At 52.9% G+C, this 26,545-nt stretch overlaps 1 protein-coding gene across 8 annotated transcripts in view; it reads left to right on the forward strand.

Moving 5' to 3' along the window:
* The window catches only part of AFDN (afadin, adherens junction formation factor), a 102,773-nt gene that overhangs the window by 37,569 nt on the left and 38,659 nt on the right, over positions 1-26,545 (forward strand). For 3 of the 8 annotated variants that reach the window (XM_054722577.1, XM_054722580.1, XM_054722581.1), the window contains exons 5-15: positions 164-324; positions 1,924-2,081; positions 2,494-2,605; positions 3,256-3,423; positions 10,446-10,540; positions 11,314-11,573; positions 14,045-14,114; positions 20,126-20,241; positions 23,758-23,819; positions 23,925-24,130; positions 26,195-26,215. In XM_054722577.1, the coding sequence (XP_054578552.1) occupies positions 164-324; positions 1,924-2,081; positions 2,494-2,605; positions 3,256-3,423; positions 10,446-10,540; positions 11,314-11,573; positions 14,045-14,114; positions 20,126-20,241; positions 23,758-23,819; positions 23,925-24,130; positions 26,195-26,215 (1,429 nt within the window). Of the gene's footprint in view, positions 1-163; positions 325-1,923; positions 2,082-2,493; positions 2,606-3,255; positions 3,424-6,532; positions 6,578-10,445; positions 10,541-11,313; positions 11,574-14,044; positions 14,115-20,125; positions 20,242-23,757; positions 23,820-23,924; positions 24,131-26,194; positions 26,216-26,545 lie in introns of all 8 variants that reach the window. The other 5 variants (XM_054722575.1, XM_054722576.1, XM_054722578.1 and 2 more) reach the window with 3 other exon arrangements.

Consider the following 26,545-nt stretch of genomic DNA (forward strand, 5'->3'; position numbering starts at 1 on the left):
GTTTGTACTGAGAAAGTGCACTCTATCCGCATTAGCTGTGGCTGCGTGGTGGGCAGTGCCGGGCAGCCCGCACCCAGCTGCCATTCCAAGTGTTGCATGGTCACAGTGTAACAGTTCCTGACACAGAAGTTGTAAATGGTGTTGGTGTCCTTTTTCCTGACAGTGAGAACTCTCGCCTGGCTGCTGAGGTTTACAAAGACATGCCCGAAACCAGCTTCACCCGCACCATCTCGAACCCCGAGGTGGTCATGAAGCGGCGGCGGCAGCAGAAGCTGGAGAAGAGGATGCAGGAGTTCCGCAGCTCGGACGGGCGGCCAGACTCAGGTCAGGCTTCCCGGTTTCCCGCCGCGGTTGTAACCGAGTTAGTAACCACACCGTCTGGATGCAGAGACCTTGCGAAGCGGAGTTAACGGGGACGTGGCCTGTTCACAAGGGCATGTCGTGTCTGGCCCTGACTCAGTGTGGGCTCCCGCGTGAGAGCTCTGTTCACAGAGAGCTTTGTTCCCTGCAGGGCCAGCCAATCCATGTGTCTCTCCCTCCTTCCTTCCTTCCCCCTCCCTTCCACTCTCTCTAAAGATAATGGAGAAATATCCTCAGGTGAGGATTAACAAAAAAAAAAGGAAAAGGAAGGTGGTAAAACGTTTTTAAAAGGGCAAGAGGAACGCTCCTTTACATCTGCCGTGTGCGAACCACGTTCCAGACCTAAAGGGACTCTGTCGTAGGGTATGATGATGAGCTGCTGAAGAGTGTAAACGGGATTCAGAAGCTTCTAATGTCCCTTAAGCTTCAAATCCAGAGCAACTGGTGTGGACACAGAGTGGAGAGAGGACGTGGTGGCACGTCCTGTGGAGGCGGCCGCTCGGAGGCCTGGTCTCTGGGCTCCTGACCAGCGTGGACTCTGCAGAGGGGCCTTTACCAGTCCCGGAGCTTGGACGGCCGCAGTCGCTCTCCCTCACCGCGTGCTTGTGCTCTTCACGGCATGCACCACTGTGTCACATTACTTGTTTTCGTGTTGGCCACCCTCCCCAGCACCTCCTCACAACTGGAATGCGAGGCAAGCACACTCACCTGTTGATCGCGTGGTCTCAGCCTTGGGGCAGTGGGGCCCGGGATCGGCGTGGGTGTGCATGGCCACACGTGTTGACAGCCTGAGCCAGCCGGTCTGTGGTCCAGGACAGTGCGGTTTCTGTAAAGACCGAGTGTTTTTACTGTGCGTCAACTTGACACATGGCAGTTTGATCCTAAGTAGGACGCACACTGACACCCAGAGTAGATCTCCGTACAATTCCATTAAAAATGCACAAACAACCGCGAAAACCTCAGGAGATCACGTGCTCTGCCCGTGCTGCTTTTCCCTCCCAGGCTAGTTCCCAGCTGGACAGGATGCCTGCTGTGAGTCCTGGGGGTACACGCCAGGCCCGTGCTTCGGTGGCAGGTCCCTTCTGAAACACGGACGTCTCCTGGCGTCTGGTTCAGTCTTAAAATGGTGTGTTCAGTGGGGTTCATATTCACTTTATCTGGGTTTTTAATTTGTCTCGGGTTGATGGTGAGAAGATAGAGACAACGGGGGATGATGGATGACTGTGGGTAGGTGAGGACCTGGGATAGCCCTTGAGGAAACAGCAGGGCTGTGGACTCGCTTCCTCCTTGCTCCGTCCCTTATCCTCGCAGGAATCGTTCACCGTCATGAAAACCCGCTGGCCGGAGGCGAGGCCGGGAGGGCTCTGTCCCACAGGACGCTTGCTGAGGCAGAGTCGCTAGGTGGTGTGTGCCCTCCAGTAGGAGATGAAGATGGAATTGCGTCCGTTCCGTCTGTGCACCCATTGCAGCGAGAACTGGGGCGCCCTTGTCTTACGTGATTGCGAACGCCCGCTGCCTGTTATTGGAGTGACGTTGTGCTCAGAGACGTCTGATGTTTTCCAGGTGGAACGCTGAGGATTTATGCGGATAGTTTACGACCAAATATCCCCTACAAGACGATCCTGCTGTCCACCACGGACCCTGCGGGCTTCGCGGTGGCCGAAGCTTTGGAGAAGTACGGCCTGGAGAAGGAAAACCCGAAGGACTACTGCATCGCCCGGGTGAGTGGCTGCCGGCAGCGCCGCCCAGTGGTATCAGGAGAACTTGGCCTTCAGTGGACTTGCCCCTGGGCTGATTCCTTCCCACGGTATAATTTAGAATCTGAAAAACCATGTGTTAAAGCCATAAGAGAACCTTCTCTCTCCCATTACCCAAGTAATCCATGCTCCTGGGTGAAGTGAGGAGAGTATAAGAAGGCGAATTGGAAATAAAGGTCACCCATAGTTCTGTCGGTTGGTAGCAACCGTTAACGTTTGCTGTATGTCCTTCCAATGGATCCTTTGCCTACACAGGTGTAGTGTTTGGCCAGTTGGCTCTCACAGGGACTTCTGTGTACCCCCAGACAGTGACCTCTCTTTAAATGCCTGCTCACTTACCTTTGAGGGGCAGTCACAGTGGACGGCTTTGTTTCAGGTTATGCTCCCTCCCGGAGCCCAGCATTCTGACGAGAAAGGTGCTAAGGAGGTGGTCCTGGACGATGACGAGTGTCCCCTGCAGATCTTCCGGGAGTGGCCCAGCGACCGCGGTGAGTTCCCCCGAGCAGGGAAGGAGCCCCTGTGCTTTGACGGAGCACGTTTTCTTGCTCTCAGTTCACGTTATACGCTGACTGCGGTGTAGATGGTCTTCGCCTTAATAAATACATAAGGATTTATTGCCGGTCAGCCCTGTCAGTGCCTGAATGTTGGTAGTTTTAAAAGTACACTTGCTTAATACTTTTTCTAGACAGTATAAAGGTAAACTTTATTCAAGTTAAATTTCTTTGAATTCTGAGTTAAGTCAGTTAAACGAAATAAAAATCAGGTCAACTAAACAGATGTTTGTGTGTGTACATTTGTGTGTGCATGTGTTATATGTGTGTGTGAATGTATTTATTGCTCATAGGGTTGTTTACCAATACATTCATTCATTCTTAAACCGATGTGTTGTTTTTCAAGGATGCAATGTGCTTGGGTAGTTGTTAATGTGAAATAACCGTTGCAGCTTGGTTGCTAGAGTTTCTCAGAACACATCCAGAGACTGTTATTGTCTCTGTTGAGTAGCAGCGTACGTGGGTAAGCTTTCACGCAGCTTGCCTGGGGAGATGTCACAGGTGACGTTTTCTGGATAAATCTTTCGTCAGCTGGCCGCCTGCACTCCCGTGCATCTGGTTCATGACTGGCATTGCTTCTGTTCCAGGGGTTTTAGTCTTTCAGTTGAAGAGGAGGCCCCCAGACTATGTTCCCAGGAAAACCAAGAAGCACCCAGACGGGCGGCCCGCGAAGGGCAAGGAGAGAGCCGACGGGGCGGGCTACGGCTCCGCACTGCCGCCCGAGAAGCTGCCCTACCTCGTGGAGCTGAGCCCAGGTGAGGCGCAGAGAACTGTTCATTTTGTAAAGGAGTCTTTCTCTTGCCTGACAGCCTGTTTCAATCCATTTATTTTTCTAAAAAATAACCACATAAGATGACATTTACTTTAAAAAAACACACAAACCTTAAGGTCCTAAGGTATGTACTTTTCATGCATAAAAATAAAGTTCACATGGTGGTGTTGAAACCCAAAAGTTAAAATAGTGACAGTAGAGAATGAAGGGAAGGTTTAATTGATCTCCATTAAATTTTTTTTTTGTTCAAAATGACCTTGTGAAGTCCTTCCTCCAGCCGACAGCCTGGGTGCGCTCCTCCGAGGCCGGCTCAGGAAGGGCCGGCGGTGCTCAGGGCTGCTTGATGTGTGAACGGGTCTGAAAAGAAGGTCCTTAAACTGAACAGTGAGTGGAGAAATCGTCTGTGAGAGGGAGGGTGTCTGGTTGCAAAATGAGAGTAGACTAAGTTTATTTTCCTGTTAGGCTTGAAAATATTTGTTTAGAGAGCTCTCTTAAGCCAAAGCTGTTGTAAGTGAGCCATCAGGTAGAGAGATACATCGATGTTCTTAAACGTTTTACATACATATCCCTATGTCGTATATGTTTGCATATGTGATACACATGGCATGTTTATTACTTAGATAAACGACACCATCCGCGTTGATGTGGCTCAGGGACGCGTGTGGCCTGTGTTCTAATGTGCTGTGCGAGACAGCCTGTTGCTCCCTCCCCCAGGACTGCGGGCCATTAGCAAGCACAGGAAAAGGGAGGTGGGAGCCAGGCCAGTCACACAGGCAGCCTGGTTCTCTGGGCAGGTTTTCTGTCCTTCTCTCCTTGATTCTTGCGTGTTTGTTTGCTTGCAAGGTTACGGCTGCTGGTTAGATACGGTGCGGTAGTCCGGCAGTCGGACGGCACAGCCAGGCTGCATCGATGCAGGAGAAATGGCGTTGCTTTGCCGGGTACTAGCAGGCGACGCTCGGTGGCAGTTTGCCGCAGGTCCTGGTTTATGCTGACGATGTTTGAGGGTTTTTACTCCATCAGCTGCTTGTGAGGAATGGGTTAGTGTTACTTTGTCCCTCAGTTCTCTGGCTGGAAAGTTTGCGTAAATGTTGGTTGCTCGCTGTGGTTTGGACACGTCCCAGTATCGGTGTGTTTCTGTAGTTGGGGTGTGCCTGTAGTTGGGGTGTGCCTGGAGTTGGGGTGTGCCTGGAGTCGGGGTGTGTCTGTAGTTGGGGTGTGCCTGTAGTTGGGGTGTGCCTGGAGTTGGGGTGTGCCTGGAGTTGGGGTGTGCCTGGAGTTGGGGTGTTTCTGTAGTCGGGGTGTGTCTGGAGTTGGGGTGTGCCTGGAGTTGGGGTGTGTTTCTGTAGTTGGGGTGTTCCTGGAGTCGGGGTGTGTTTCTGTAGTTGGGGTGTTCCTGGAGTCGGGGTGTGCCTGGAGTCGGGGTGTGCCTGGAGTCGGGGTGTGTTTCTGTATTTGGGGTGTGCCTGGAGTTGGGGTGTGCCTGGAGTCGGGGTGTGCCTGGAGTTGGGGTGTGCCTGGAGTTGGGGTGTTTCTGTATTTGGGGTGTGCCTGGAGTTGGGGTGTGCCTGGAGTTGGGGTGTTTCTGTAGTTGGGGTGTTTCTGTATTTGGGGTGTGCCTGGAGTCGGGGTGTGCCTGGAGTTGGGGTGTTTCTGTAGTTGGGGTGTTTCTGTATTTGGGGTGTGCCTGGAGTTGGGGTGTGCCTGGAGTTGGGGTGTGAGGGTGTGGCGCCTGGAGTTGGGGGCAGTGGCTAGCAACTGTGGGACGGCCATTTATTTCTGAACTTCACATGTTTTAGTTAGGATCTTGGAGCATTGGGTCTGTTCTTTAAAGTTTTGTATTACATGCTAGAAATTAATGATTATTTTGAGGACTTAGAAGTATTAGTTCAGAGAGAATTGATAAATAACAGTCGACGTAGAGTATTTTCAAATGAGTAATGGAAAGCTGATTTGGGTGGTAGCAGAGACAGGCTGAGAACGCATTCACTCACTGATTGGACTAATAGTTACTGAACCCTTATTATATGTCATCGTCTGGGCCTTGGAAACAGAGCCCCGACAACACAGATTAAACTGATTTCAGGAACTTACATCCTGGTGAGAATTGCTGGTTGACGGCTTATTTCATGTGTATCGTCTCCCCGGTGATGAAAATACACACCATTTTTGTAGGTGTGGGAAGTGGTAGAGACTAGGTAACTATTACTTCCATGCTGCTTTTAAACAAATACTGGCAACCCCACGTGCTGCCTGCCGATGACTGCGTGTCCTGTCTGTGGCCGCCTGCTGCCTTGGTCACGTTCACCGAGCTAATGCTTCAGGCTGAGCAGGGCTTTCCGAGGTGATAGGCTGCTCCTGCCGTCGAGTGATGGCTCCCGAGAGCTGCTCGTGAGGCAGTGTGGTGAGTCCCGTGCGTGCGTTGGTCTGACGTCCCTCCTGTTGGGTGGCCTTATTGTCTGACAAATGCCCGATGCTCAGATGTGCGACCACTGTGTCAGGGCGAGCAAGTGGTGGCCGACCTGCATGCTGGGCCAGGTCTTACGGAAACCTGGCTCTTCCCAGGAGCCCCTGCGTCTCTAAGTTTTCACTCTAAGAGGCAGCATGCTGAGTGAAATGGGAGGGTTTCCATGGCCACGCAAGCCGTTTATCCGTGTTGACTTGTCATGGATGGATAAGGACATGTTTCCCCCGGACACGCCATCACACGGGCCTGTCGGCCGGCTGAGTGCCTGAGGTGTGTGAGGTGCGGGTGTAGCTTGCACTGTCTTCTGGCGAATGGGGCTCACGAGTTCCTGTAGGCTTTCTGGGTTTGACTGTGTTCTTTCAACAGAAGACTGCGGGGGCGCGGACTCCACAGGCCTCCCTCCCTCCTCCTCCTGGCGGTGACTCACCTGTCCTCGCGGTCTTCACCGTCCGTGTCTCTCACACGCAGCCTGCGGGGCCTGTCGTCCGTCCTCATCCTGACGGTGGTGGGGGACCCTTCCCCCGGGCGAGGCTCTCACCGCAGCTCACCTCTCTGTCTCTCCCTCTTCACATGCCCGCATGGCCTCGCGCTGCTGCCTTCACCTGGGTCCTCTGCATGCGCACCCCAGGGAGAAGGAACCACTTTGCCTACTGCAGCTCTCACGCTCACGAAGGTAACCCGTGCTCCTGCTCAGCACGAGCGCCCACAGCCTCGTGTGTGTGCGTGTTGGTGTCGCGTTGGTATGAATGACGTCCTTTAAGACGCTTTACGTGCTGTCATTAATAAGCATTCCACATGCAGACTTCGTTAAAAATAATGGAAACTTACTTTGCAAAAACGTCCACTTCCTTTGCTAGACTGACCTAAGTGAGAATTAAAGAAGGGAGAGAGTGGTTTTCCTGTTCTTCTCCCCTCCAGCCCCCCAAGAATAAGGGGGAAGAGGCGGGCGGGGCAGGAGAGCATGAGAATAGTGAGGGGGAGAAAGAGACAGGGTGAGGGATGAGAGGCAGCAGGCAGGAGGGAGGAGTGCTTTGTCAGCCCTGTCCGCGACCTGGGGTGCAGTGCTGGTGGGGGAGCGTCTCGGGTCAGAGGCCGTGTGTCCGAGACTCTGGGGGGCTGCAGGGGAGGCCGGCCGTGCGCTGGGACCTGTCACTGCGGCCGAGGCGCCCTCTCCTCTCCTTGTCGGCCAGCGGTGCCTCTCACCTGGAATGTGCTGCTCAGGTTTGAGTGTCTCGGGCTCTGTCATCTCAAATGCTGCAGCTCGTTGTGGGTTCTATGGAAATACTTCGTTTTTATCTGCTTTTCTACTTCCAATATTTCTTACGTGTTAAATCTAACAGTCAAATACTTTCCGTGCTTGGTGAAGTTTATTTACCTTTTACCATCTTATTTTAGTTTAATTTTCTCCAAACTGATCATACAGATTGTCATTAGATATTAGCCAAACTTGGAGTTTGGGTTTTGTTGTGTGTTTTTAAAAATGTAAACAGGTGGTGTTCTTTTTACCTATTTTGGTATTTGTGTGTACATAAAGAGGAGGCTCAGGCGTGTTTTTGTTCTCTTACTCCTCAGCGGTTCTGGAACGATTCCACGTGTTTGTTAACGTCATGCTCTGGAGTGAGGGAGGGCGCGGCAGGAGGCCTTTCCGCCCCTGCTCGCACACCCGTGCGTGGGGGCGTCCGCAGCTTCAGCCGCGCGCTCCTCGAGGAGGCCCTTTTCCCCGCGGAGCTGGGAGGAGCCGTGGGAGGTTTCTTCCAGCGGCTCCACAGCCCTCGGAAGTGCCTCAGCGGCCGCGTTGGCTCAGAGATGTGAGCTCTGCTCGCTTTCTCCCGGGCCCCCTGCCACACCCAGCACAGTGCCCGCGACGCAGGCGGCTCTTCGCCCGCGTCCACACTTCGCACCACACGCTACTTCCCAGAGGCTCCTCTGGACACCACTGAGGGCCGAGACATGGATGGAAACACGTGCCTGCACACGTGCCCCTGTCTGCCCGTGATGGGCTCCCCCTTAAGAGGCAGCACGCTAACGAGGACTTCCCGCTACAGACGGCGCAGCCCGTGTGGCAGTAATTCAGGGACCTCAGGTTGGCAAATAAAACTCCGACACCCAGATAAATCTGGATTTCAGGTAAAACAGCAGTTTTTTAGTGTCAGTTTATCTCAGATATTGCACATGTGACTGGATGTCATGTATGTCATTTGACAACCCTAAATCGTATTCTAACGTTTCTGCTGCCCCCAAAAAAGGAGAAAGAGGAACCCGTTTCCTCTGTTGAATGACAGATGCATGAAACTGCTTGTGGAAGGAAGCCTGGCTCCGGGAGAGGCGGGTGGAGGCAGGGCACTCACTGGGCGCCGCCTGTGCCCTTCACATTGGAACCACGTGCACGTACCACCTGTTCTCAAGACAGAATTATAAGTGAGCAGATCTCAGACGTCCTGGGACAAGCCCTGCTGTGTGGCAGGCTCTCAGAGGGTTTTCACTGGAAAGGGACTCCGCCTTTGCCGAGGGCACAGCGTGGAGGGCCAGGGGCGGGGGGCGCTGAGGACTCCGTGCGAGGACAGCGTGTGCGGCTGCCGTGTGAGGGTCGTCACCCTTGAGCAAGGAGACGGCCGTGCTGTTCCAGGAGGAAAGGTGCACTACCCGAGCTTTCGTGCCTCCGTCTCCCTTTCTTCCTCCCTCCCCGCACGCACCACCCCATGTAGCTCGGAGCCCGTGGCCACCGTTTCGGGGGCTCAGAATCTGTCTGTGGAGGTGTTTCCTGTTGTTACCGCAAAGTGGTCAGGAAGGAGCGGCTGGGAGAAGAGTTTGTTCCCTTTCTCTGTAGCTCTGACTGCTCATGGGAAGTGGCCGTGCAGCAGGGGAGATGGCCATTAGCTCACGCGATGCCCTTCGAGAGCACGTCAGGCGTCTGTCACCCCTAAGTAGGCGCGTTTTTCATGTTCTGTTTTTTTCACTTTGTATTGAAATAATTGTTGATCAGTTATTTTCTTTTGTTTTCTTTATTTTATAATTGCTGTGTGGCCATGTTGCATTATTCTGTTTTTTCATTTTTAGTTAATAATTACCAACTGTGAACATTAAATCTTCATTAAATGCGTACTGTGGACCAGACACTGCTGAGCGCCAGGATAGAGAGGTTTCTCCAAAGAGCTAGCCACCAGGGAGCTCAGAGCTGGGAGGCGAGGCAGTAGGAAGGAGGGAGGGACGGGGACCCGGCACCTGGTGTCTGCAGCAAGCAGGGTCATAGGCGTGTGGGGGCGCTGGACTCAGCGGGGCTGGAGGGGGTGCCGGTCCAGGGAAAGCCCAGGTGGTGCTGATGCCTCCTTTTGGATCAGGACTTGGAGCTGCCACCACGTCAGGTGAGGGTGGCCCCGCCGTGAGCAAGCACAGACGCCCGGTTCCTAGCGCACTTTAGACCTGGGTCTCGGGTGCTGCTCCAGCGTCTCCTGCCTTGCCCGGATTTCAGACCTCTGCTCTGCTTCAGAGATGCAGGTTCTATTGGGGTGTTTCTGTGCACGCTCCAAAGTCACAGCGCTTCTCACAGGGCTGGTATAGGCCCGGCGTCTTGTGTCCAAGAGCTGAGACCACACCACAGCCTAAAACCAGTGTACACTCCAGATGTTTAACTCCAGACGCCCTCGCAGCTGGCCTCCCCGATCCAGCACCTAGAGATCTGAGCTGGCGACTTAGGAAGAGGCCTGAGGTTGCTCGGGTGTTGGTGCAGTCAGTCGAGCGGCTCCCGGGCCTGCTAGGGAGACTGCGTAGCGGATGGATGCAGACTGGGCTGCCTCCACGGCCAGCTCCGCCGGGACCCGCTGGTCCTTTGGGGCATGTTCCCTCCTGCACTGGCAGCTCTGAAATCAGAACAGGTCCTGGACGGGTGCCATTCCACAGGAGAGGGGACGAGGGGCTGCCCTGGCCCTGCTCTGCCCGAGCATCTCCCTCCGGGAATTCTGGCTCAGGGACATGCACGTTCCAACATTCATGGAGGGTCATGTGACACCAGCAAGCCAGGGCCCTGTCTGCCCACAGCTCTACTCCCCGAGCGAGCGGAGCACTGGCTGCCAGCGATGACATCAGAGCCCCGGGGGATAGGGTCCAGAGGCGCAGGTTTGGGTCTCCTCCCCCAGGGTTTGGTCCAGGAGGTCTGGGTGAGCCCCGAGGCTGCACTTGGAAAACCTGCCTCGGGGATCCAGCCGGCCCACAGCCGCGGGGCCGGTGCGGGTAGAGGGCGGGTTCAGTGCCCAAGGGACCTGGTCTCGGAAGGCCCTCGGTCTGTGACGCCCTGGCTGGCTGATAGGAAGGATCGCTCCTCAGAGTCACCAGCACAACCCAGGGCGGGGGCGGGGGTGACAGCAGTGCTGCTATCTGATGAGAAAGTGTCGGTGGGAATGACAGGGTTGGCACCTTGAGTGACAGTAAACAGAAGCTGACTGTTTGTGTGTCGTTGGCGTTTTCTGTGTCCGGTTCAGCCGCGTGCTGTGACTTTGGGAGAAGTGGTGTCGCTTCCAAGGTGACCTTGTACTTGCTTCTCACAGATGGCTCCGACTCCCGAGACAAGCCCAAGCTCTACCGCCTGCAGCTCAGTGTGACGGAGGTCGGGACAGACAAGTTTGACGACAGCTCCATCCAGGTGCGCACGCGCAGCTTCCGTGTGTGATGCTCGCGTTTCAGTAGGAGGTAGCCTGTGGGAGCGCATGAGTGAAGGGTGAAAACCAAAGACGGTCTGAACGTGCGGAGCTTGTTCACTCTGGGTCACTGGCCTTTGCTTCGGCGGGAAAAGGGCAGAGTGAGTCCACGTCCACACTCCCGTCTGGGAACGTGGGTGGCGTGGCGTTCCTCTGAGGCTGTCGCTTGTCTCCGCGTGATGGCGGTGCTTTCCTGGGGCTGCTTCCGGGAGACGGTGCCCGGCATCGGGCCGACCCCGGGGTCGCAGGCCTTCAGTGCTCGCCGCGCAGGCGTCGTCTGGGCGTGGTCTCCCCGAGCTCAGCGTGCTCTGTGCGCAGCACCGTCGGCATCGCTGCGCCCGGTGGGCTCGTCGTAACGACGGCAGCTGCTGACGTTGGGCTCGGCTCTGACATCTTTTCCTCGGCACAGCAGCACGCAGACACACGGGAGCCGTGGCCTCACCTCTGTGCAGACTGACCCACCCACTCACCCGGTCTTTACACGACCACAGGCTGTTTCACACACAGCACAGCCGGCCCACATCAGGGCGCTGGCTGCTAAAACGGGACGTGCCGCTGCTGGACAGCGTTGACGTGTTTTACACTGCGGATGGACCCCCTTTCTGCAGAGCGTAGCAGTCCAGAGCTTACTAGACTGCATGCACCGTCAGGGGGGCTCGCAGCTTTAAATTCTGTGTTCTGTGTGGTGGCAGTGTCTTTCATCTTCTCCTGTTTGCAGTTGTTTGGTTCAGGGATTCAGCCCCATCACTGCGACCTCACGAACATGGACGGAGTGGTCACCGTCACGCCCAGGAGCATGGACGCGGAGACCTATGTGGAGGGGCAGCGCATCTCGGAGACGACCATGCTGCAGAGCGGGATGAGTGTGCAGTTCGGAGCCCAGCATGTGTTCAAGTTCGTGGACCCCAGCCAGGACCACGCCCTGGTGAAGAGGCCCGTGGACGGCCTGCCCGCGAAGGGCCCCAGACACAAACCCGGGTAATGCACCGAGACGCTGCCCCGAGGGGCACGGGGTTTCTCCATTGGGCGGAGACATGCCACGTCAGGCGTAGGTCACGTGACTTTAATTTTAATTCCAAGTGGGTTTGTGGTTCCGGTTCTTGTTTATTTGGTTGGTTTCAGAGGGAAGAAGAAGAAAAGAAAGGTCTTCATCCTAACGGGGTTGTGGCTAGTTTTTAAATTACTTTAAAATCTGTTGTTATTTGTTTGATCCTTTAAAACAACACTTGCTTCGCTCTCCTGTGAAGAATCATGGTGTTGGACGTAAGGTCCTCTGTAAGGGGGTTTTGTGTTGAGGTTCGTTTTCCTGTCTCCCATGAGGGAACGGGAAGACCTCAAGGAAGGCTCTGTCTTTTGTCCTTGGGCGCCACCTAGCGCCTGTCTGAGGACTTGCAGCGGGGCTGCTCCTGGAAACCGGAAGGCCTCCTGTTGGGGTGAGGTCTAGCCGTGGGTGTCGGGTTGGGGTGTGCTTTCTCACGATAGTGGGCGTGGTCTCACGTTGCTCAGAGATCCGGATGTGCATGAAGGGAAAGCGTGCGGGGAGCAGAGCCTGGAGAGCTGTGCGGGCTCTCGTGCGCCCTCCCCTCCTTGCTCCCTCCTGACCTCCCTCTGCTCAAACCCCCTCCCCCGGAGCCTGGACTTGAGCGGGTGTGAACATTGGGGGTTTTTCCTGTTGGTCTTGCACAGTTTGTCGGCGTTTTCAATTTGGTTGTTGCTGTAAACGGGTTGGGCTCTGCCCCTGCCCGTTCTTTGTCCAGGATGAATCCTGGCGAAGGACAGACCACCTGTCCCCTCCGGGAGGAACGTGATGGCACACACACGCGTGGGCACATGGGGTGCTGGGGTTCCGTGGGCTGGGAGGGTCTGTTTCTAGCCTCTCCCCTTGAGCTCCAGCTTCTGCAAAGGACCAGGCTCTCCGTTCCCACGGAAACCTGCAGCGCCTTGCTGTCTCCTCAAGGTGCCCGGCTCTGCTCCAGCTCGACAGGAGCCGTGTGTAAGCGCGCCCTGCCCTGCGCCGGGAGGACCCGGCTTTCCTCCTCAGGCTCTGCTTTTATCACCCGTCCCCCTTGGGCCTCTCGCCCCGCCTTCCCCGCCTCCTGGCGGCAGCACAGTCCTGCCCCAGTGCCCTTTGCTGTATTTTCATCGTCAGCTTCCTGCTTTCGGCACCACACCTCCTGGCGGGAGTTCACCTGCTTGGTGTCCTCCTTCCTGCTTCTTCCAGGACGTGTCTCCACAGCCGCACCGGGGAGGTGTTCTCCGGGGGGTGCCGGCTGCCTCCCCGGGACCTTGCCTACCGAGGCTTCCTCTCAGAGCCCAGGCACCCGAAGAGCATTTCAGTTCGCTTCCGTATTTCTGCTTTTCGGGTACTTTCTAAGCATCGTAAAAAGGGGAGAATTTAGATTCTCCAGTGACGCCCAGGGATGGAAACGCTGGCTCCCGCCGTCGGGGTCCCAGGTCTGGGCTCTGTTCCCCGCTGGCTGGGCCTCTGCCCGGCGGGACCGGGACCCCTCCCCCTCCACCTGTGCCCAGGTTATTGCCTGTTTAGAATGAGAGTTTGTTTATATTCTGAATTGGTTTTCATGAGGATGGTTTAAAAGTCTTGATAAATTGATTAAACAAGACTAGCTCTTGCTCTGATTGCTAACGTGTTCAAAATGTCTCCGTTTCCTTCTTTGTAGCCCAAGTAGCGGGATCCATAAAAGTCATCACACGGCCTCAGCCGGCGGCAGCCAGCTCTGTGCCGCCTGCCCGGGGCCTGAGCCGCAGGCGGCTCCTGGCATCTGAGGCGTCTGCTTTCTTTCTGTGCCGTTTGCGGCCTAGCGGCTTACAGGATGGGACTCTTGCTTTTTTCTTTAGGGTTCCTTTCCGTTTATTGTTTTTAAACATGGTTTTAAAGAATACCCTGAGAGTACTTAGTGTCAGTGAGAAATGTTTTTGCTTTGTTTTCCTGTGGAGGGCGTCCTGTTACAGGAAGGCCGTGGCATCCACACCTGGGAAGAGGGGGCCCAGGCCGCTTTGGGGTGTGTGACCCACAGAGCCCCCTCTGCAGGCTCTGCTCCTCCGCACCAGGGAAACGTGCTGGAAAGCCACTTCCTGAAGATCTTTGCGCATTGGGTGTGCCTCTAACCCAGTGGTCGGCAAACCACGGCTCGCGAGCCACATGCGGCTCTTTGGCCCCTTGAGTGTGGCTCTTCCACAAAATACCACGTGCGGGCGCGCACGTACAGTGCGATTGAAACTTTGTGGCCCATGCGCAGAAGTCGGTTTTTGGCCTGGACGAGTCTATTTTGAAGAAGTGGCGTTAGAACACTCAAGGGGCCAAAGAGCCGCATGTGGCTCGCGAGCCGTGGTTTGCCGACCACTGCTCTAACCGCTCCTTTTGTATCACTAGGACGAGGCTCTGCCTGATTGTTTGAATCTTCATTCTGTCTTTTCTTTTTATCTTGCAGAATTGTTCAGGAGACAACTTTTGACTTAGGAGGCGACATTCACAGTGGAACAGCGTTGCCCACAAGCAAGGTAGGGGATGGCATCTTACCTGACAGGACGTGTTGGTTTAATGTGACAGGACACCGTGGGCGAGTTATTGTGGCCCCGACCCACTGCTGTGCAGACTCCACAGGGGTCCTAGCATCTCTCTCAGCCATGCAGCTAGCTGTGTGCTGTCTCCACTCTCAGCGATGCAGCTAGCCGTGTGCTGTCTCCTCTCTCAGCGATGCAGTTAGTTGTGTGCTGTCTCCTCTCAGCGATGCAGTTAGCTGTGTGCTGTCTCCTCTCTCAGCGATGCAGTTAGCCGTGTGCTGTCTCCTCTCTCAGCGATGCAGTTAGCTGTGTGCTGTCTCCTCTCTCAGCGATGCAGCTAGCCGTGTGCTGTCTCCTCTCTCAGCGATGCAGTTAGCCGTGGGCTGTCTCCTCTCAGCGATGCAGCTAGCCGTGTGCTCTCTCCTCTCAGCGATGCAGCTAGCTGTGTGCTCTCTCCTCTCAGCGATGCAGCTAGCTGTGTGCTCTCTCCTCTCAGCGATGCAGCTAGCTGTGTGCTGTCTCCTCTCTCAGCGATGCAGTTAGCCGTGTGCTCTCTCCTCTCAGCGATGCAGTTAGCCGTGTGCTCTCTCCTCTCAGCGATGCAGCTAGCTCTGTGCTCTCTCCTCTCAGCGATGCAGCTAGCTGTGTGCTCTCTCCTCTCAGTGATGCAGCTAGCCGTGTGCTCTCTCCTCTCAGCGATGCAGTTAGCCGTGGGCTGTCTCCTCTCAGCGATGCAGCTAGCTGTGTGCCGTCTCCTCTCAGCGATGCAGCTAGCTGTGTGCCGTCTCCTCTCTCAGCAATGCAGTTAGCTGTGGGCTGTCTCCTCTCAGCGATGCAGTTAGCTGTGGGCTGTCTCCTCTCAGCGATGCAGTTAGCTGTGGGCTGTCTCCTCTCAGCGATGCAGTTAGCCGTGTGCTGTCTCCTCCCAGCGATGCAGTTAGCTGTGGGCTGTCTCCTCTCAGCGATGCAGTTAGCTGTGGGCTGTCTCCTCTCAGCGATGCAGTTAGCTGTGGGCTGTCTCCTCCCAGCGATGCAGTTAGCTGTGGGCTGTCTCCTCTCAGCGATGCAGTTAGCCGTGTGCTGTCTCCTCCCAGCGATGCAGTTAGCTGTGGGCTGTCTCCTCTCAGCGATGCAGTTAGCTGTGGGCTGTCTCCTCTCAGCGATGCAGTTAGCTGTGGGCTGTCTCCTCTCAGCGATGCAGTTAGCCGTGTGCTGTCTCCTCCCAGCGATGCAGTTAGCCGTGTGCTCTCTCCTCTCAGCGATGCAGTTAGCTGTGGGCTGTCTCCTCTCAGCGATGCAGTTAGCTGTGGGCTGTCTCCTCTCAGCGATGCAGTTAGCTGTGTGCTCTCTCCTCTCAGTGATGCAGCTAGCCGTGTGCTGTCTCCTCCCAGCGATGCAGTTAGCTGTGGGCTGTCTCCTCTCAGCGATGCAGTTAGCTGTGGGCTGTCTCCTCTCAGCGATGCAGTTAGCCGTGTGCTGTCTCCTCCCAGCGATGCAGTTAGCTGTGGGCTGTCTCCTCCCAGCGATGCAGTTAGCTGTGGGCTGTCTCTCTCAGGGACGCGGAGGGCAGGGGAGGGGGCAGGCTGTGTGTTTCCCTGAGCAGAAAGGGCTGTGCTTTCTCTTTGGTGCTGTGTGTGCCCAGCCCTTCTCGGTCAGGTGATCCTGAAGACAATGGCCTCCCGCTCTCCTTAGCTCTCTCCTTGGTCCTAGCTCCCACTTGTCAGCCTACCTCCTCGGCCCGTGGCTTATCTTGTGTGATCAGTTTTTTCTCTCCTCACTCTGGTTATTTGTTGCTGGGAAACAGATATCCCGAAACTCTGGACTGAAACAGCAGGCTCCTGCTTACAGTCGTGCAGGTGGTTTGGACCTGGGCAGTGAGGTGCTGGTCTTGCTGATGGTTCCTGGTGTGGCCGCGTTCAGCGAGTGGGTTAGTTGGTGGCCAGGCTGTGCTGGGACACGGGGCCTGCTGGGCCTCCCATCTCCCTGTCATCTCAGCTTCTCTCCGTGGGACCTCGCCCTGTCGTCTCTCCATGGCAGCCAGACGTCCTGGGGCCTCCCAGGAGCCACGGGGTTTGCAGGTCTCCTGAAGGCTCAGTGGGCGGGCGGGGGCGGGGGGGCGGCTGGCAGGGCATGGCTCCTCCACGGGCCTGTGGGTGAAGCAGAGCACAGGCTCTGCCCAGGCTGGGGCGTCCTGGGGCCGCTCGCAGCAGACTCCAGGCCTGGGCATTCTCACCAGCGTCTGGGAAGAACCTGCTGTCCCCGGCGCCTGCCCGCTGTCTGCTCCTGCGTACAGCATGCTTTCTCGAAGAAACAACTCTTCCTGCGACCCCCTTCATTCCTCGGCTCTCATTGGCTCCTGCTCCTTCACGGGGACTGTCTGCCACGGGCACTGAGTCCTCCAGGTTGCCATGGCTGCTGCTTGTTTCCATCTGTCTTGGCTGGGTCACCGCCCAGGGTGTCCCCCTCCGTGCCTTGCCACGTGGGTTCTCCTTCCTCCTCACTCTGATCTGTTGGTTCCTCTCCTGCGTCACATCTAAAGTTTTGGGGCATCAGACCTGGAGCCCTTCTGTCGATCTGTGTTCCTGGGTGACCTGGCACAGTTGCTGGAATTAGAAAACCAGCTGTGTGTTAATTACTCCTGAGTCTGACCTTGGCCCTGACCTCTCCCTGCTCCGAAGGCTGGTCGACACGTCCAGGGGGATGCTGACAGGTACCCCAGGGTGAACTCAGCTGAACACGGTTCTCTCTGTCTGGCCTCCCCGTCTCAGTAAACGGGGCCTCCTCACTGCAGGCCAGCGCTCCTCCTGCTTTTCCTTCTCGAAGCCTCCACATCCAGCCATCGGCCCGTTCTCTCCGCTCCACCTGGGAGAGGTCCCCCTGTCCGCCTTTTCCACCCCCATTCGGTCGTCACAGAGCAGCGCACATCGCCCCTCAGTAGCAGCCTCTCTCGTGCTGCCCGGCCCTCTCCCTGCAGCCAGGCCCATGTTCCCGAATGGAAGTTCAGTCTTGTGACTGCCCCTGGTTCCAAGGCCCGGACTTCCTTATCCCAGATACAGCACTGTCCTCAGCCGGTTACACGGCTCCCTGGGACCTGCCTCCAGCCAAGCACGGGCTGGCCACGGCTCCGTCCCTGCACGCCGGCGCCTGGCTGCTCCCTGACCACCCGTGCGTCCACGTGGCTCCCCTTCTGTCCTCAGACCTCCGCGCGCGCAGGTCACTTCCTGGAAGACCTGTTCCTCACGCACCAGCACCAGCAGCTGCTGCCGTGCGGTCTTGGTTCTGCCGGCCTTGCCTGGTCTGTGGGTGGACAGCAGGCTCTGGAAGGAGCTCTCCCTCGTGAGCTCCTCTGTGCTCTGGGCTCAGCAGCGTGTGGTGCGTGAGCGAGTCTCAGGAACCAAATACAAATATAAAAGCTTTAGCTTTTTATAAAATGTGTAGTCAGCGTAGAAAATCGTAAATTGAAAAACGTAAAAGCATGAAAACTGTTCGTTCAGTTTATAAGTTGGCTGTTGACAACATGTTGATGGGTCCTTTGTTGAACTCTTGATGTGTGTCTGTGTTTGTTTATACATTTTAACATACTTAAATCTCTGTCTCCCCCCTGCGCACCTCCCCCCCCGCCCCCCCCTCCCGCCCCACACACACACATACGCACTCCTTTCTGTCCTACTTCCTTTGGCTGTTGTTTTGTGAGTATTTCCTTTGAAAATCACTTGAAAACAAGCTGGATTGTACCATAATATGGTAACATATACTAGGTGTACCGGTTAATAATGCGGATTTTGTAATCAAAGAAAACACGATCATTTCAAGAGAAACATTAAAAGTGCTTTATTCAAAGGAATGTCCATCGCTAGCTACGCATTTCCCCCGTCTTTCAGGTAATTTGTGGATACCGTCCCAATAGAACTTTTCTTGTTTTGAGGCAAACCATTCAGAGACCCAATTTTCCACTTCTTCGTATGTTCTGAAGTGCTGCTCAGAAAGTGCATGTGCCATCGATCGGAACTAGTGGTCATCTGAAGGAGCAAGGTCTGGTGAATATGGCGGGTGGGTGAATACTTTCCAGGCAACATCTTTTAACGTGTCTTTAACTGGTTTTGAAGTGTGTGATGGTGCGTCATCACGAAGCAAAATTACTTTGCCGTGTCTTCTGGCACGTTCTGGTCGTTTCACAATCAAAGCTTAGTTCAAATTGATTCTTTGTTGTCGGTAGCGATCAGTATTAATGATTTCACCTGGTTTTAGAAGCTCATAATACACCACACCTTCCTGATCCCACCAAACACAGAGCATTGTCTTCTTTCTGAAGCGATTTGGCCTTGCAGTCGATGTTGATGGTTGACCTGGATCAACCCATGATTTTGTGCATTTGGGATTCTCAAAATAAATCCACTTTCCATCGCCAGTCACAATTCGATGCAAAAAAGACTTTCTTTCGTGCCATTGAAGCAACATTTTACTGATGACTTTTCGGTTTTCCATTTGTCTTTCATTCAGTTGATGTGGCACCCATTTTCCTTCCTTTAAAATCCTTCCCATTGCTTGTAAACCATCGGAAATTGTTTGCTGAGCAATGTTTAATCTTTCTGCAAGTTGTTTTTCAGTTTGACATGCATCTTCATCCAATAATGCTTGTAATTGTTGGTCTTCAAACTTTTTCGGTTGACCTGGACGTTCTTTGTCTTTCACATTGAAATCACCACTTTTAAAGCGTTTAAACCAGCATTCACAAGTATCTTGAGATGGAGCATGTTCACCATAAGCTTCCTGAAGTATTCAGCAGCACTTTTCTTCAAAATAAGTAATGAATGAAAACTTCCCACAGATGCTCTTTGTTTTGGCACGAAATTTGACATTTTTAAGTGTAAAAATATCTATGATGTTAACACCTTCAATACAACAAAATAGCATACGTACCAAATCACATATATATCAACATACGTGTAACTCCATCTATTGAAAAAAATCCTCATTATTAACTGGTACACCTAGTAAACTTGCCATAATTTATCGCCTGAGTATTCATTTAAAATAAAATTTTTGCAGTCTAAGTATTGCCATTCACTGACCAGTTTTGTTTCTATCAATGTATCTTATGGAAGTAATTTTTGTGTATGAATGTATATATTTACAGACTCGTTGTCATGGCACCCTATACTGATGAGCATTTTAAACAACATAAAGGATTGGTTTAATGAATTTTGATGAATAGACAACAAAATTTATACAGACATAGGATTTTGTAACATAAAAATATCGTTAGATGTTTATAACATGACAGAAAAAGTAATTTTTAATATAAAGTAGTATACTCTCACGGAAAATTGCAAAGATACCTACAGCACAGAGTCCTCTGTCGGAGGAAAGATAAGGTGATGTGTATCGTCTGCTCAGTTTCTGCGTCGGTAGGAGTGAGAACTCGCACGGGAAGCGTTGTTGCAGGCGTTCTCCCTGGAAGCCACTGCTTCTGTGCTGACGGTTTTCCTAACGGGGGGAGCTCACCCTGTGTGCCTGTTGTGGTTGGTTAGGAATGGGCACTGGGTGGAAGGTTAAACGTACGGCATTGGTTGCTGTACACGCTCCCCCGTGGTGATTTGGGACAAGAAACACACCAGTTTCTGTACGCAATTCTTTATTAGGTGTTGAGCCACGATGAGCAGATTTTAAAATCCTTTCTTAAAACTAACAGACCACAGAAGGACCTAACTCTCCATGTTGTACGTATCCCGTCAGCACTGTCCTGATCTCAGAGACTTCTTGGAACAAAGCCCCTGTTGTTACCATGCTCTGGGGGCACCTGGGACGACGTCTGTGTGCGTGGGGCGTGGAGCCAGCTGCTGGCTTTGGGGGGCGTGGCTGTGTCTCATTAGTCTTCAGGGGTGGTGTGTTCTGGGGCGTGGAATGCCCTGGGATTCTGGCTGGGCTCCTCGCACGCTGTCGGCTCCTGCTTGGCAGCTCACCACGCCCCACCTGGTGTTGATCAGCGCCGTGTTTCCCTTGGCCAGAGCTCCACTCGACTGGACAGCGACAGGGTGTCGTCTGCCTGCAGCACAGCCGAGCGGGGGATGGTGAAGCCGATGGTCCGCCTGGAGCAGCCCGAGTGCCGCTGGCCGGAGAGCAGGTGAGAGGTCGCTTTCCATCCCGGAAGGAGGGGAGGTTGCCCAGAGCCGGTAACGTTACCGCGTCTGCGGAGGTGGAGCTGGCGTCAGGGCGTCAGCGGTAACGAAGAGTGAGTTTCCTCTCGTGCTGTCGACGGGGGCGATGCTCCGTAGTTGTGTCCTGTTTGCCGCTGCGTGTCCGGGTCAGAGAGGACGGGACGCCTGTTGGCTTACATGTGTCTGTGTTGTGTGTGCTACTCTGAACCTGAGAGACTTTTTCTTTTTTTTTTCTTTTTTTAAATATATTTTATTGATTTTTTTTTACAGAGAGGAAGGGAGAGGGATAGAGAGTTAGAAACATCGATGAGAGAGAAACATCGATTAGCTGCCTCCTGCACACTCCCCACTGGGTATGTGCCCGCAACCAAGGTACATGCCCCTGACCAGAATCGAACCTGGGACCCTTGAGTCTGCAGGCCGACGCTCTATCCACTGAGCCAAACCGGTTAGGGCCAATGAGAGACTTTTTCGAGATAGGACTTGAATATTGGATAATTTCTGTATTTACATGAAACTCATCATTTCACCCATTCTTAGAGACATTCCCGCGCGGTTAAAACGCACAGAGCCAAGGTGGTGTGGCAGGAGCGTTAGCCTGAGGCGCTCGGCCGCTTCCCGCCGCTCCGCTCCGCTCCGCGGGGTGGTCTCCGGCCGAGACTGGGGGAGGAGTTGGCTTTCTTCCTGCATCGGTGCTGCCAGTGCTTTGAAGAGAGCACTGCCTTTGTTACTTCCTTTTCTCGCGGCTTTTAGATTCCATGTCGCCTCGGTAAACCGGAGTTTTACTTCCTTGGCATCTCTGAGATGGTGGGCACGGCAGTGCCTCCAGCGTGCGGTTAACGAGCGGGCGGTGTGTCCAGTGGCGGGCGGTCTGACCTGCAGCTGCTGGTGTGAGTGTGCCGGGCTCTCGGCTCCGCCAGAGCTGGGATGCAGCGGGACGCTCCGCCGCTCGCAGCAGCAGCCCCGCTGGGGCGCCCTCATCTCTGGGTGCTCGTCAGAGTTCAGGGCACCATTCTGACTGCTCCCTCTCAGTCCAGTAGCTGAGGCGCTAGCTGAGGCTGGCGGTCACTCACCCATGCGGTGACGGGCCACAGGTCCAGGCCGTCCCTTCCCCATCCCCCAGCAGAGGACACTGTAGTCACGAGGTTCCATCACAGGAACTAAACGTGTAGATTCATGTGGGACTCGGGTCTGCACCTGGGTTGTGATCTGGGCTTTTGGTTCCTACGTTAGTTTGCTGGCTTTGTTCTTTAGACGTAATAGTAATCGTCTGCCCAGGTCTGTGTCTGTGCTTGTTTTTGGTGGTGTAGTCTAGAATAAGATAGGTAGAATGGTATATTTGTATTATAAGGAGTAAGTACCTCTCTTTATTTATAAGGTGATCAAGAGGTACGTATCCTGAGCCTATGAATATTTGAGTGAGTGAAGCAAGACCTGAGAGAGGGAAGATCGATTAGCATAATGCTCTTAGCATATGCACAGCCAGGAAGTCTACGTAATTAATACAGGGAAGGTAGTAAGATAATGGTGTTCAAATAGCCAGATGATGGTTAATTATATGTCATACATTACTCTATCCTGTGGACATACATAGTAAGTGACCTTTTTCAAGGTCAGATTGCTTTGCAAAAGATTTATTAAAGGCTTTATCTGAACTATAATGTGTGTTGATATTAAGACAGTGATAGAAACAGGAGATTACCCATTTCCAGTCTGTGTCTCTCACACGCAGTGTTGGTATAGCGGTGCTCAATTGATGCATTTATAAAAATCTAAGCTGCTTTAATGAGCATATTGAAAATACTAATTTTAGTCAAAGAAAAATCTTTCCAAATGATGGGATTGACTAAATTATCGCTGACACTTTATTTTTTTCTATGAGAATTTAAATTCTCTCTGTTTACTAGATTTGTTAAATTGATGAAACAAATAATTTGTAAAGTTTACCCAGGGCCATTATTGAATGAAAATAACTACTTACCTGCAATTTTAGATGTCCATCAATAGGGCAGTGTAAGAAAGACTTACTAATGTTGAGCACTTAAGTTACATTGTGTGTATAAGAGCATTTTTACACATAAATTGTTGAGTTAAGTCTAAGTTATTAAGTCATAGGCGGCATAAACGGTGAAGCATATAAGGTGATGAAGATGCTTTTGGTTTACCTGTGTGACTCCTCTCTGGCGCTCACTCACATGTATTTCTCCTCCCTCGCCCTGGGTGCGGGGGGAGAGGGGAGGACGGGAGCTGGGCTGTGGGAAGGCGGCGGCGGCTTCGTTGTCAGCCTGTAGCTGGGGGCCTGTGGTCATCATGGTGCTGGTTTCTCTCATTGTTGAGGAGTCTTTATTGTTTGAACTAACTTATAAGGAGACATGCCAATGACTCCAAATACTTACACCTGTCCAGTTCGTACCATCGTCTGAGAGTATTAGACTTAAATGTTGCTGAGAAGATTCATTTGAATCCATCTTGACCTAAGTTTGGTTTAAGCCAATATTTAAAAACGGATGTTTTCATTTCAGTGTAAGTCCTTATAATCCCCACTATTTAGTTTTCAGTTATCTTTGCAGAAAGGCAAAACACATTTTAAAAAGTCTTTGCTTATTAATGGCTTTCAGCTGTTTTTTGATGAGTGTACAACACAGTATCACATGTTTACATATGCCCGGTGGACACACCGACGGGTAGATATTCCCATTTGTGACTGAAAGAAGAACTTACTGTAACACTGCCCACCGTATAGCCTGCCCGAGGGGCAGGGCGTCCCACAAGTGAAGAACTAATACAAATGACCTAACCTCTGAGTTAATCTGGTCTTGAATACCTAGAAATATATAAACATTAGCACAGTGCTAGTTATTAGGAATGTTCCCAAATTATAGTTTCTCTTAGTTTATATTTTAGGCAGTGCCTTATTTTTGTAGTGTCAGGATAAGTGATGAAAAGTGCCTCGAATTATGTGACTTTGAGAAGAAATGTGAGTGAGTGGGATGTGTTCTGAGGCACGCGTCGCTGAGCGTCGAGAACGCTGACCGCGCGGCTGCAGGGCTCTGCCCGGCCTCCTGTCTGACCTCGGCTGGAGGAAAGGCCATGTGCAGCCGGGGGCGTCCTCCCTTTCCTGAGTGGAGCTCGGGGTGGCTTAGATGGTCTGTGTCCCCAGCAGTGTCTCCTCACTGTCACCTGAGCCATCGCCGCAGCAGGTGCCTAGCGGCCTGGGTCTGCGCGGGCGTGAAGCCTCGTGAATAATGGAGTCAGGGCGGGCCTGCCGTCCCCATGAAAGCAGGTACTCGGAGGGCTGGCCTGTGCCGAGCGGGATGTGACAGCTGTCAGTTTGCTCACTTGAATATTTGCACACGTCACGTGAAAAGGAGGCAGTGGGCTCCTTATCTCCAGAACTGTACAGAGGTGTGTTAACAGTTCAGAGCTCTCCCTCCGCAGGCTGTCAGGACGGCCTGGCTTTAAGAGGCCCGTTCTTCTTGCAGGACGCAGGATGCTCCGGGGCCCGAGCTGGTGCTGCCTGCCAGCATTGAGTTCCGGGAGAGTGGTGAGTGACGTCGCCTTCCACTGTCTGAGTTTGTTCTGGTCCGTTTTCTCCCTCTGATTTTCATGTTTTCTTTCTTTGGTTCTTTTTTTGGAAATCTTGTCACAGCTGAAGACTCGTTTTTATCTGCTATTATAAATTACACGAACAGCTCCACCGTCCACTTTAAGTTGTCTCCTACATACGTGCTCTACATGGCCTGCCGGTACGTATTGTCGAGCCAGTACAGACCGGAAGCCAGTCCCCCCGAGCGCACCCACAAGGTGATCGCCATCGTCAACAAGATGGTGAGCATGATGGACGGCGTGATCCAGGTAAGCCCGTGTGGCCTGAAGGCCAGTCCAGCTGTGAACCAGTGAAGCCAGTTCTTTAATGTTTCAGACTTGGCTTCATATTGACTTCATCTTAAGAATTTTTTCTAAAATGAAAGTTATATGTTGTATTGAAACTGTGTAGCTTTAAAAGTTGAAAAGAAATGTAAAGTCTTTTCTATTTCTTTCCCACAAACTTGAGAATAAGGGAAGGTAAATTGTACATGGTCACATAATTATGAAAAAGACCCTTAAAATTAGAATAGTAGTTGTGAGAAAGTATTGAGACTTGATGTGGGTTTCTTAGAATTAAAAATAATAACGTATTGAGATGAAATTCATTAACCATTTTAAAGTGAAAATTCAGTAGCATTTAGCACATTCCCAGCGCTGTGAGCCACCAGCTCTGCCTGGTCCGGAACATTCCCTCACTCCAGCCCAGCCCCCTGAGTGGGTCTCGTTTCCCTTCTTCCGGCCCCGGCAACCCACCTTCAAGTCTTTAATGCCGAAGGGGCACTCGCCCTTGCCGAGCCTCTGAGACGCTGTGGTGAATGTCCGGAGCTTCCGGCCCACGTGTGGGCATAGTGGCAGCCTGGCCTTTCTCACCAGGACACGCGGCGCAGGCTCTGCCCTGAGTCGGCTCTGACAATGGCCGGAAGCAAGGTGTCCTCTTGGTGGGCGGTGCTCTCGGTAGCAGAGGAGATGGGCTAAGTACACGGAGAGATTTGCAAACATGTTTCCGAGTCGCGTGGCCGTGCTGTTGCTCGGCTCTAGAGCTCAGGTATGTCCCGTAAGTAACCCGCCTAGATGGCTAGGTGGTTTGTCTCCTGTCGGGAATGTGTGAGGCAAACTCATCTTTTATTTTATTTTTTAAAAATACATTTGTATTGATTTCAGGGAGAAAGGGAGAGAGAGAGAAACATCAATGATGAGAATCATGGCTCGGCTGCCCCCTGCACATCCCCTACTGGGGATCGAGCCTGCAACGCAGGCATGTGCCCTGACTGGGAATCAAAACTGGGACCCTTCAGTCTGCAGTCCAACGCTCTATCCACTGAGCCACACCAGCCAGAGCCAACTCATCTTTAATTCCCTCAGAGGCCATGTTTTGAGAGACATGTTTCTTTTATGTTTGAGTGATTGGCATGTGGATTGGATGGGGCTCTTCCTTTATCCCAGAGAGGACAGAGGTTAAACAGGAAGTCAGTTTATTCGGACACCTTGTTGTCACTCCCATTATTTTATAGACAAATGTGATTTCCTGTCCAGTTGTCACTCAGAGCCACTGTCTGTCTGCCACCACGTTTGGGCTTGTAAACCCTGTTTCAGGTTATGCGACTCTTGCCATCACGACTTCGATAGACTTTTCCTTATTGAATTTGAACTTCACTGGGATCACCAGGATTGAAACCTGTCTTGACTTTCAGATGCAGGTTTAGGGTATGATCGGAGGAGTCTTAACCTTTTGCACTCGGATGTCGAGTGTGACTCGACACTGTTAGCATCGGTAGCAGGAATCGAGAAAAAAGCAAGCGAGTGCAAAGGGTTAATGTTGTAGAAACAAACTATGGTAGTGAATAATTAAAAATTTTTAATTTGTAAAAGCCCAAGTTCAAAAACCAGTTTACTCATGTTTTAGATTTAAGTTTTTCTCTGTCTTCAGATTCTCAAGGTGTTGAGCATTTACATTTATTGTTTGTGGGTCTTTGCCGTCTCTTGTTTTCCTCCTGATTAACGGGGAAGAGACTGCTTTCACAGACAGACCGTGAAGCTCCCAGCTCCCGGTGTCCCTGAGACCTCAGGTCCGGGGTCAGGGGTTCACTGTCCCTTCTCACCGATTCTCTGGGCCCTCACTTAGTGTCACCAGCCAGTGTCAGGCGCACAGAACGCCTCCGTGCCACGCCCCGCGGGAGCTGCGTCAGGGCAGGGATGGATAGGTTAGCCTGGGGAGAACAGAGCTCAGTGTCGTGCCTTCATTTTAGTGTTTTGATTTTTTTAAACGATCATGATTGTTTACAAGTTTCTTTCTCTTGTTCTGCTTGATCCCCCTCGTCTGTTTTTCTCCAGGAAGTAGACCAGGTTGAACAGGTAGGACCTACTGTGGGACTGAGCCTGGCTCTGTTGGCTTAGCTGAGTTTCTCATGCTGCTTCCATGTCAAAACACAGTGCTCAGACTGGACCGAGCGTCCATAACACTCATCCGGCAGCTGAAACACGCAGTACTAAACCCCTTTTGACTGTGCAGCCTTACCAGCATTTCATAACTTCTGCTTAATGCACTTCCGTGTGGACATGAAATGACAACAGTTCTGTTTCTCCTCGTCGTCCATCCTCGGTCCCTATCCTTTGGATCACACCTGAGGTTGCCTGGCCTGCACATGTGGTCGGAGAGGATGCGATAGATCAGTACTGGATACT

This window comes from Eptesicus fuscus, chromosome 10, assembly GCF_027574615.1.
Source record: "Eptesicus fuscus isolate TK198812 chromosome 10, DD_ASM_mEF_20220401, whole genome shotgun sequence".
NCBI lineage: Eukaryota > Metazoa > Chordata > Mammalia > Chiroptera > Vespertilionidae > Eptesicus > Eptesicus fuscus.